The sequence below is a fragment of the Salvia splendens genome, chromosome 1 (genome assembly GCF_004379255.2).
Source record: "Salvia splendens isolate huo1 chromosome 1, SspV2, whole genome shotgun sequence".
Classification (NCBI taxonomy): Eukaryota; Viridiplantae; Streptophyta; class Magnoliopsida; order Lamiales; family Lamiaceae; genus Salvia; species Salvia splendens.
In genome coordinates, this window is record NC_056032.1 from 44,978,447 (window position 1) to 44,990,657 (window position 12,211).

Sequence of the window (12,211 nt, forward strand, 5' to 3'; positions counted from 1 at the left end):
GTGGAGTAATATTTCTTCACAATCGAGTTGAGATTTGGTTTGCTTAAAGTGGTGGATCATATTTGTAAAATACTACCACTAGAATTTAACTTTAACATTTTAAAATAATGATAAATTATTAATGTACAACAATAAAAGAGTAATTTGGTTTTCGCCTTATATTTTGGTGGGAAATGACATGGAAAATGAATTGATAGTCATAATCTCTACTAAGTACTGTACGAAGTATGTGAAAGTATTTGAATATTAATTAGAAGTAGTTTTAATTTATGATTATTAATTTTATAAATATTTGCAAACTACTTAATAACTTTTGCCTTCCTATTTTTGGTATGAATCTATGGAGAACGACTGGTGCCACTGCTTTTCAAGGTAGTGATAGATTCTAGTAACATTTGTGATGCCTCTTGGCAACATTGCAAATTTGCTTCCAACACAAAGATCAAGTAGATTGTGTTGAACAGGACCATCTCTTCTTGACTGGCTTCTGAATTACTCAAGCAAAACTAGTTGTTCTGTCACTCTCCCAGAGCCTATGCGTCCAGTCTGAGTTCCCGACAGCCCTAACAGCATATATCTCCAAGAAGACAAGACAGCCACCCCAAGCAACAAGTGAGAGTGATCACCAAGTCCAACCTCTTGTACTTCCCTTTCTCCCACTTGAAGAAGAAGAAGAAGAAGAAGAAGAAGAAGAACATCCATGAGATGAGCGTGAACGAGAAGGTGATCAGCCGAAGGATACACCCCCTGAGATTATAGACCACAGATGCTTTCGCGTCAAACAAGAATCCAAACTCAATCTCAATAATATCAAAAGCAGCCGAAGTAGCATTTGGTTTTGTCATAATCTTGAATGCTCAAAACCGTGTGAGAAAAGAGGTGCTTATACTTCAACTATAGCTCATAAGCTTCTTGTATACTTGGCTCATGGTGGAATTTAGGCCTACCACGAAAATGGGATTGGACCCCTCAGCCGCCTTCGACGCTCTTGCGTAGTTGCCCCCCGGATCAGGCTCAGGAAGCATAGAGTTGCTGAAATTCTTACTGCTGACTGCATAGAGCGTGGACAAGCGTTATCCATACTTGATTCCACCTGCAATGAAGATGAGGACACTCATATAGGGAAGCCAATCCGAGCTGTGGAAAGCAACAAGTAGGATATAGAAAGCAAGGCCAGTCTGAATCCCCATTCCCACCAAATGCCTCAGCCACAGCTCATTATCTTCAAGAGAATATGCTGTGATGGTGCCTAAATGCAGCAGAAGGAACTGAGCCCAGAACCACCTCAGTTGAATCATTGATCTTGTTTTGGCATGCATCAAGGGAGATAGTACCAAGTAAAACAACGGCCACCCAATCTGCTAATAAGTAAGCAGACCAGAGAATGATTCGGATCCAGAGTGTGTATATATACTTCCTTCGAGTACCCAGAGTGATCAGCAAAATTTGCAAGACGAGGCTGAGTATGATCAGCAGCCTGACTTCCCATTCGTCTAAGAATCTTATCAAACTTAATGGAAGCACTTCCATAAGGCTTCTCTTCTCTATTTAGCCAAAGCAAGAAATAGATTCTATTACAAGTTAAATCAAAGCTTCACAACCCAAGCAAGAAAGGGGGAAAATAATACTATAACTCAATCAAACAGTGTTAACTTGTAGTAGTACATATCATCAAAAGTACTCCAGCATTTACAAGAAAAGACACGATTTTTTGGAATTTTTCTCATCCCTTTGTAATACTCCACCGACTAATCAGTATTCTAATATTTCTCCTGTTTCTTGTCGGTAGCATACATACCAAAAACACACACACAAAATCACTTTGAAGATTGAAGAGCAAAGAGTGCACAACACAGCACCTGCTGGATATTTAAATAAACCCAGCTCAGCAAACAAAACAAGGGAGATGTACCTGATAAGAGCATGATTAAACTGTTTCAGCCAAACAGCAACTATGATTTTTTTTTCACCGTTGATGATCTTTCTACAAAACTAAAAGAAATTGCAAAATAATTCTCAACTATTTTCCCATTTGCTAGTGTTGAAATAAAAACAAGATCTTTGCCAAGCTGATATCGGATAAAACTGCTATACTTACATACCAATAGAACCACTGCCACTCCTGCGAAACCTTGCATAATGCATACACAGTATATGTGGACCTAGGAACACTAAAAAAACTTAAATTTTAATATTTTAATTAAAATACCTATGTATATTAATACTTCCTCCGTCCAGCAAGACGTTAAAGTAAGAAAGAGAAAAGTAAGAAAGAGAAAGAAATAAAAAAAGTAAAAGAGAGAATAGAGAAAGAAAGAAAAAAAGTAAGAAAGAATACAGTAAGAGAGAGGAAAAAGTAAGAAAGAAAAATAGAAAATAAAGTAAGAAAGAGGAAATAGTAAGAGAGATAAGAGGAAAAAACAGGAGAGAGAAGTGAGTTGATTGTTGTCAAAAAATGAAATGTCTTACTTAGTTGGAACATACTAAAAAGGAAAACGTTTCACTTAGGCCGAGATGAAAGGGGTATTTTTGTATAAATTAAAAATTAAAAAATATATGTAATGTGAGATTTCAATTCTTAAAATATTAATGAACTTAGATTAAATAAGTTTTCACGGAGTTAGAGGCAAAATGAAAAAAAAGAGTTGAAAATTATTGGAATGTGATTAGAGCATACACGATGGTAAATAGGCCAGCCATTGGCTGGCCACAACTCCTTCTGCCACATCATCAACACTTAAAAACTCCTCCTGCCACATTATCAGGACAAACAACTGGACAAGCAATAGGCTAGTCATAGGCTAGCCACAATAAACAAAATTATAAAAACAAATAATTAACAATCACACAAAATACGGAATTAAATTTACGACACATACGAGAAAATAATAATATTAAAATTAAAAAAAAGTACATTAATTAAAAAAATTACATTAATTTAAAAAAAAACTCCTCTTCCACACACGAGCCCCCCGCCTCCGCCTCACTCGTCGCCATTGTCGCCACTATCCGGGACCCCCAAATCTGCGGCATCTGAGCCAGCGTCTAAGCCCCCCAACTGTGTCGCGGCGGCATCCAAATCGACCCGCATACTCACGAGCATTGAGTGAAGAAAACTCTTCTCCTCGGGGGCAGTTGCCGCATTCCAGTCAGCTAAGATCTTGTACATCTGAGCCCGCGTTTGTTGACGCGCGAAGAAGACGAGCTCGGCTGTCGACTTGCCAACAGGGGATGCCCGACTGGACCTCCTGGGACCCTGGCGAGCCCGTTGCGCCCGCCTTTGACCAACCGGGCGAGTGCGGCGAGTAAATGCGGGAGGGGACGGGAACTCCTTAACATCCTCGGGGAGGTCGTGGGAACTGCCGCTGTAATCACCGGTATAGTTCAGTCGCTGCTTCTTCGGCCAGCCAGCATCGACACCTGCCCGAAACTTCTTGGAGTCCATCAGCACCTCATAGCAGTTCCAGTAGGTGAACTCCTTATAAAGCCCGGACACGAGGAAGGCTTTCTCCACTATCCTCCTGCAGTCCTCGTCAGTTTGGCCACTGGTCTGCATGCGGAGGGCGTTGGTGTACAAGCTCGAAAATCGAGAGACCGCAGCCCTGATTCGGTCCCACCCCTTACGGCACTCCTCCCTCCGGGCAAAATGCCTTGTAGGCTGCTGCTATTTTAGCCCACAAGTTGACCATCCTCTAATTGTTCGAGGCGAGGGGATCATCGCAAACACTCACCCACGCCTTGGACAACGCGACGTTCTCTGCATCCGTCCACTTCCTCTGTGCCGGGCTCTCGTCATAAGCCGGCTGCGACAACTCGCCGACCACCCTCTTGCCCTTCCCCTTCTTCTTCTTTGGTGCGCCCCGACCCCGCCCTACCCCCCCCGTTTGAACGGGAGTGTCCGCATCCCCGAGATCTATCCCCAACTCCTCTAAGGAGAAAGTTTCAAACCCAGTGAATTGCGTCTCCGATGTGGTCGATGTGTGCGAAGAAGCAGTCAAAAAATCAAAACTGGGGCCATAGACGTTGTCCCCCCCGGCGTCCCCTGCATCCCCGGCATAATATGCATCCCGGGTGTCCACCCCGGCATCATCTGCATCCCGGGTACCCCCTGCCAGCCCGGCATCGCCGGCCCGCCCTGCATCCCCTGCCATCCCGGCATACTACCCCCGGACATCATCTGCTGCCAAGGGTACATGTTGTTGTTGGTTTCTGGGGATTACAAGAGATAAAAGCCGGGTGTAATACAACCCAAAAGAAGAAATACAAAAGAGGAAACTGAACTAGAATGAGATTACAAATGCAAAAACGAAACAGTAACCGTGAATAATGTTTAAGCCGAGTCGAGGAGGCCTCTTCCCGCAAGACGAGATACGCCCCGGTAGTGCTCTTCGGTTTGGCGTGTCGTCCCCAAAGGTAAAACGACTACGTCTCTATTGATGCATCACCGCAATCAGCAGAGCTCCGGCGAACTGGATGGAGGAGAGAGCAGAGCTTCGACAGAAAGACAATGCAGAGAGGGAGAGAGCTTATGCTGTAATGCTTGCTGTAATGCTTGTGAATGATGTAGTAGCTAATGCAGTGGAATGACTAGCCTATTTATAGGCCGAGAATAGTTTGGGCCAAGCACCAAGCCCAAAGACCACCCAAAGGCCAATTGCCAAGATTCAAGTCCAAGTCCAAGTCCAAGTCCAAGATCGAGATCGAGATCGAGATCGAGATTGAGATCGGGATCGGGATCGGGATCGGGATCGGGCACGGGCTCGGGCGGGCGGCGCGCGCGTGTGGGCTCTTTCTCCCATCTTGGTCCACTATAATTATTAAGTAACATAAAGTCACTTAATTTATACACATCAAAAGATGTGTTAATCCTCCAATGTGGGATAATTAACACTAGTTAATTATTCCCTAAGCTCCAACTCTAAGCTTTAATTAAAAGCTAATTATGTCCAACTTTAATCCACTATTTCTCACTCACCGAAAATCGGATTTGAGAAAGTGAATATACTACATTTATCTACGTAAAATGTAGATCGACGATATGCCATTTAATTTCACAAAATTAAATGTCTCGTCACATTTATTATTTGGTCAAAATCCATTGACCGAGCATATTTTAATCCATGATTTTTTACAGTTGTAGTACCCGCCCATCGGACCCCATCCACTTCCCACGGGTACCGTGGGAGTTTGAGACCCGCTCGTCACTGGAGTGGACTCGTTGTTGTGCTCTATTTCACGTTGTTGCTCCTGTACAGAAATTAAGATAGAGAGAAAACTCGTTAAAACAAGTGGTGTGAATGAAAATGACGTGCAAATCGCGTATATATAGTGTTTCGATAATTAAATAAAAAAATAAAAAATCGGTTGGCCGATCGCTCGACGATCGGGAGCCTGCAATGGCGGCCAGCCGATCGGCCAGCGCCAGGGAATCGGCGTGCGCTCGCCGTTTTTCTCGCCGATTTGACGCTTGCCTGCTGCAATGGCTCGGCGAGCGGACCGTCCAGCGCCAGGAATCGGCTAGCCGGTCCGCTCGCCGCCATTGTGGATGCTCTTAATGATTTTCTAGAGATATGTGGTTAGAGTTGTCAACTGGGCCGGGCTAGCCCAGCTCGGCCCAGGCCCGACGAGGCCCGAGGGTGTTGAGGCCCAGCTCGGCCCAGGACCAGGGTCTGAAACGAGCTGTGCCGGGCCGGGCTTATTTTCATATATCTCAACCCAGCCCAGCCCAGACCCACTTGGTCAGTGGGCCGAGCTGGGCCCGGCCGAGCTGGGTTGGGCCGGTCTGAGTTAGAATCTCTCTTCCACTCTCTTTATCACACGCACACGAACTCACGAAACGGGATACTGAAAAGGGATGAGTTTGATTATGGCTGAAGCCGACGGAGGAGGGGACGCGAAAACACTGTTAAGCTCTTCCATCCCTTCCGGAAAGGACACCGTCTGGTTTGATGTCTCGTCTCTCTTACATCGCGCCTGCCACAGTCCGTTCCTCTCCATATCTCTTTCTCAATTGCGATCACTATATTTATAAATTGGACTAACAGGGTTGCCCCAGCCTTACTCCGTTTAATACATTCGCTGATTTCTTAATGTATGTAGTTAATTCTTTTCAATTGCTGTATGGATTCCCGTTTTCCGGTGTAAACGATGTATTTTCTTAGGGAATATTTCTATGTATGTATGTTTTTCCGATGCAGCAAAACTAAGCTGGAGTTTCCATAGGGAATACAATTACATGTATTTATAGGAGTGGGTTGAAGCTGGGCTGGGCTGGGCTGGGCCTGGGCCTGGGCTGCTAGCGGGCCTGGTCCTGGGCCGGTCCTGGGTTTACAAATAGGCCCAAATAGAGCCCGTTACACTCAACAAGCCCAGCCCGAGCCCGTTCCATTTCTCTAACGAGCCGGGCCTGGGCCGGCCCATACCGGGCCTGGGCCGAGCTGGGCTGGGCCAGCCCGGCCCAGTTGACAACTCTATATGTGGTGATATCAAAGACATAAACGTACGAAACCAATTTTGCACAGGACCAATTTGAAAGTTTACTGTAAATGTAAAAACAATTACTGAACCGGAAATTTAGAGTTGACAGTTTACTGTTTGATATATTCACGAAGGAGTGGTTCCTGCGTAGATCTGGATTCTGGAGGCCTTTCTTGTATATTTCCGAAAGCGGGACTGCTCTTGACGTTGACGCGCTTCAGGCCTTGAGTTTCTTCATGAAAGGAAAGTGTAGGAGTCTGTTTGATCTCCAGTATTCCCTCTATGTGGCTGCTTTCAAGGCTGTTTGTTCGACGATTGAGCCTCTTAACCTTCTTCATATTAATATTGCGGAGTTTGGAGTCGAGAGCTGTGAAATTTTGGAGGAAGAGAGCATGATTCATGAGGAATCCGAGCTTCTTCCTCTGGCGGGTAAAGCGAAGGGCGAAGGATCTCGTCGATGGACTGTGAAAAGTGTAAAATCATTGCGGAGGTATGTGTTTAGCGATGGGTGACTAATTGTCCTGGAATAAACTAGCACAAAGAGTTGCTGAAAATTTGATGCCTTTCTTTGTTTCTTCTCAAACTCTAAATTCTAATAGTCCGCGATTAGAGCATCCGCAATAGAGGCGAGCGCACTGGCTCGCCGATTTTTGGCGCTCGACGGTCCGCTCGCCGAACTATTGCAGCTGGCGAGCACCAAATCGGCAAGCGCTCGCCGATCGGCTCGCTTCCTATTGCAGCCTCCGATCGGCGAGCGACCGACGATCGCAATTTTATTTTTTTTATTTGTTTTCGAAAGTCTATATATACGCGATTTGAACTTCATTTTCATTCGCAGCACTTGTTTTAACGAGTATTCTCTCTATCTTAATTTCTATACAAGAGCAACAACGAGAAATGGATCTCAACAACGAGCCTACTCCAGGGACGAGCGGGTCTCAAACTCCCACGGTCCCCGTGGGAGGTGGATGGGGTCAGATGCCCGGGTACTACAACAACATGTACCCTTGGCAGCAGATGATGCCCGGGATGGCATCCGGGGGTGGTATGCCGGGATGGCAAGGGATGGCAGGGGATGCCGGGGGGTCCGGCGATGCAGGGCGGCCAGGCGGTTCTGGGCGGGCAGGGGTACCCGGGATGCAGATGATGCTGGGGTGGGCACACGGGGTGAATTTTGACGCCGGGGGGGACAACGTTTATCGCCCCAGCCTTGATTTTGCTACTGCTGCTTCGCACACATCTACCCCAGCGGAGACGCAGTTCACTGGGTGTGATACTTTCTCTTTAGAGGAGTTGGGGATAGATCTCGGGGATGCGGACACTCCCGTTCAAACGGGAGGAGTAGGGCGGGGTCGTGGCGCTGCCAAGAAGAAGAAGGGGAAGAGGGTGGTCGGCGAGCGTAGCAGCCGGCGGGTGACGACAGCCAGCCACGGAGGAAGTGGACGGACGCAGAGAACGTCGCGCTGTACAAGGCGTGGGTGAGTGTTTGCGATGACCCCCTCGCCTCGAACAATCAGAGGATCCTCAACTTGTGGGCTAAAATAGTAGCAGCCTACAAGGCATTTTGCCGTGAGGGGAGGATACGCAGCGGGGAGGAGTGCCAGAAGGCGTGGGACCGAATCCAGTTGGGGTCTCCCGATTTTCGGGGTTGTACACCAACGCCCTCCGAATGAAGTCCAGCGTCCAAACTGACGAGGACTGCAGGAGGGAGGCGGAGAAAGAGTTCCCCGTGCCCGGGCTTTACAAGGACTTCACCTACTAGAACTGCTACGAGGTGCTAATGGATTCCGAGAAGTTTCAGGCAGGTGTCGATGCGAGCTGGCCGAAGAAGCAGCACCTGAACTATTTAGGTGATTACGCCGATGGTAGCAGCGGCCACGACCTCCCCGAAGATGCTTAGGAGACCCCGTCCCCTCCCTCGTTTACTCGCCGCACTCGCCCAGTCGGTCAAAGGCGGGCGCAACGCGAGCGCCAGAGGTCCGAGGAGGTCCAGTCGGCATCCCCCCTGTTGGCAGCTCGACAACCGCCCTCGTCTTCTTAGCGCGTCAACAAGCGCGGGCTCAGATGATCAAGATCATAGATCAATGGAAGAATGCAACTGACCCCGAGGAGAAGAGTTTTTTTCACGCCGTGCTCGTGAGTATGCGAGAGGATTTGAATCCCGGCACGACACAGGTGGGGGGCTCTGACGCGGGCTCAGATGCTGCAGATTTGGGGGTCCCGGATAGCGGCGACGACGGCAAGGAGTGAGGCGGCGGCGGAGGCGGAGGCGGGGGGGACTCGTGTGTGGATTATGAGTTTTTTTTAAGTAATGTAATTTTTATTTGACTTTTTTTAATTAATGTACTTTTTCATTCCGACATATTATTTTTGAATTCACTTATATGTGTCGTAAATTTAATTCCGTATTTTGTGTGATTGTTTAATTATTTGTTTTTAGTGCTGATGATGTGGCTGGACTATGGCTGGGCTATTGCTTGTCTAGTTGCTTGTCCTGCTGATGTGGCAGAAGGAATTTAGTGCTACTGATGTGGCAGATGAGTTTGTGGCTGGGCTATAGCTGGGCTATTGCTTGTCCACAAACTATTGTGGATGCTCTTACACATAAATCTAAGTTGCTGGATGAAATACAATACTACTCCCTTCATCCGTTAAATGACTCATTTTACCATTTTCAAACGCTTATGATTTAAAGTCTACTCTTTATACCGACCATTATTTATTAAGAGGACTAATTTCCTTTTGGTCCATCTGTTTATACTTATCACATTTAATATTTTTTGGTACGACTTTACATTTTATTCACATTTTATTATAAAATTAAAACTCCATCTGTGTCCTAAAATAAATTTTTTGAAACGGCACAGATTTTAATGCAAACTTAGAAAAATAAGAGAGATAAAAACAAAATTATTTTAGTAGAAAATGAGTCCTACCTTATTAGAGAAAAGAAATTTCCTTAAATAGAAAGTTTTGATTTTTGGGGGACGTACAAAAAAGGGAAAGAATTTCTAATTTTAAGGGACGGAGGGAGTATATTAAAATAGTATCCATATTACACTAACTTTTTTCATCCATTTTCTTTTACATTTCTTAAAACACGAGTTGAGTCATCTTGGAGTAATAATTAATGGCGGGCGGAAGTACTTTTTTTATTTGGGATAAAATCAATATATGAAAATAGGGGCTCATGTATAACTAACTTTTTTCCCATTTTTCTAACAAAATCAAATAATTTTTTAATACTTGTGTTAAGTTAAAATGAGACTATCGGACGGAGGGAGTAAATTATAAGTTCCATTTTAATATACTCCCTCTATTTCCTTAAAATAAGAATTTTTAAAACGGTACGAGTTTTAATATAAAATTGATAAATTAAGAGAGATAGAAAGAAAAATATGTTAGTTGAAATGGGCCTCATCTCTTAATTCCTAAAAACTTTTGAAACTTTTAAAACGGTACGAGTTTTAATGCAAATTTAATAAAGTAAGAGAGATAGAGAAAGAAAATGGGTCATCCGCCTCATTCACTAAATTTTGTGAGTATAAGAGATAATTTGGAATCGACATTTTTGTGAGTATAAAAGATAATGTGGAATCGACTATTTTTATTGGATCAACTCAAACACTGAAGATGGGATAATAGTCAATTTTGATTGTTATTTATTCTCCCTTTCGCATTCTGGCTAGTTGATTTTCCTTCTCACATTGGCTATCCACAATATATAGATTATCTGACAAGACATGAAATCATAGCGAGCCAAGGGAAATTCTAAATCTAAAGCAATATTTTAGTAGCAAATTTATAACTTTGTTCATGTACTAATGATAAAATGCAAACTCTATATATTGTACAAACTTTAAATTTTTCAACACAATATCAACACAACACAATGTCAATACAATGTACAATTGATGAGTAATAGGCGAGCCGAGCCAATTTTTCATTTTTATTTTTAGTTTTATTTTTTATTTCTACTCTATATATACACCTCATTGCACTTTATTTTTGTAATATTTGATAAATACCAACAATTAGAATGAATTAAATTGGAGGTTAGGGCATTGACTAGGTTGTGGGAAGGCTAGAGCATTGACTAGGCTGTTGGAAGAGCATAATGATGTGACAAGAGGAATTTTAGGCTGAGCTCATATTGTGGATACTCTTAACCAAGCAATATGCAAATACAAATTGTCCAGATTGAGTCAATATCAGGTAAACCTAATATCGATCAAATCCAATCAGGCCAAATCTTAACCTAACATGAAATCGTAAGATTCTCTTATTGGGTTATAACCCATTAACTTTGTGTGTGTTCGTATCGGGTTATCATGTCATGTCAAAATTTGACAGCCCTACTGTTAATGGCGGTAAGTTACCGTACAATTTAGCTTGACATGACATGATAGCGACCAGAACATGATATTACGCAGTTAAAACATGATATTACACGATAAAATATGATATTAACAATTAAAATATGTTATGACGTGATTACAATCTAAATAATAAAATTAAAGTATAATAGTTTTTAATTAATAAAAATAACTATAATTTCATTTGTTAACTTATAACCCGAAATCTGGTTTTTATTGGGTTGACCGATAAGGGCTCAAACCCAATAAGACTTGATGCAAATCTATTAACTTTGTGCGTATTTATGTCGAGTTATCACGTATTTATGTCGAGTTATCGTAACGAGTAAAATTTGTTAGCCCACACAAATACCATCTCAATTAAATTTTAATTTGGGCTTTGATAAGGGAGTATTACTCTCGTTTTATTTTCGAGCTATCTAAAAAGACTTTATGGGCTTATTATATTGTTATTGTTTTGGGCCCTGAAGGATAATAATTCGTGTTCTTCCAGAAAGGGTCACCATTAATCTTCCCCTTTGAGATTAGCTCTTTCAAGAAATATAAAGTAAAAAATATTAGTAATAGATAATCTCATTTCTAGTATATAGTATTAGCCTTGAATATGAGTGAAATGGACTATTATCACAATTATCAAATAGTGTAGTAAAAGTCAAATAATATATGTAACTAATAATATTTCGAAATACTAACAAAATGAGACGGGGCAGGGAAAATCTCAGCCCAGTCCATTTAAGTCATGTTTCGATCACTGTATTATAGCATCTGCTATTCCCTCTTTTAACACGTCTACGTTTCATTTTTAGTTTGTCCACAATGTCATTTTCTATAGTTGGAAATAAATCTCAATCCCATTTTTCTCTCTATTTTACTCCATATAACAACTCTTCCTAAACTAAGATGAACTACAAATACAGTCCCCTGAACTAAGGGTTTATTACATCAGTAGTCCCTGAATTTTAAAAATATCCTAATTATTCATGAACTAAGGGTTTATTTCATCGATGGTCCTTTTGCACATTTTAAGTACAATTTCTCCTGAAAATGCCCCCAAATGAGCATTTTTGTCATTCACAATTTCACATTTTCAATCTGATATTATTTCAAACTACTTACATTGCATGCAATGTAATATGATACTCCCTCCGTCCACAAAAAATAGAACACAGTTTCCTTTTTTGGACGTCCACCAAAATTAGAACACAATCAAAAATGGAAAGTTTTCAACTACACTATAATATGGACCCCACATTCCACTAACACTACTTCTCTCTTACTTTTTCTCCTTCTCTCTTATTTTTTTCCCTTCTCTCTTACTTTACCAATTCTACATTAAAACCCGTGCCGTTTACAAAGTG

At 42.7% G+C, this 12,211-nt stretch overlaps 1 protein-coding gene across 1 annotated transcript; it reads right to left on the reverse strand.

Annotated features, from left to right (window-relative positions):
- Positions 1–226: 226 nt before the first annotated feature.
- On the reverse strand, positions 227–7,354 carry LOC121792595. The gene is made up of 3 exons (XM_042190606.1): positions 6,592–7,354; positions 1,080–1,912; positions 227–848 (listed from the first exon to the last, which is right to left on the reverse strand). The coding sequence occupies exons 2-3, from the start codon at positions 1,317–1,319 to the stop codon at positions 564–566; spliced, it is 525 nt and encodes a 174-aa protein (XP_042046540.1). The 5' UTR covers positions 1,320–1,912; positions 6,592–7,354; the 3' UTR covers positions 227–563.
- Between the last annotated feature and the right edge of the window lie 4,857 nt (positions 7,355–12,211).

Bases quoted from the DNA above. Each gene is read 5' to 3' on its own strand.
- LOC121792595 (XM_042190606.1), bottom strand. From the start codon at position 1,319: ATGCATGCCAAAACAAGATCAATGATTCAACTGAGGTGGTTCTGGGCT. The intron at 849-1,079 runs GGATAACGCTTG...TGAGCATTCAAG, and splicing joins TTGCAGGTGGAATCAAGTAT to ATTATGACAAAACCAAATGC.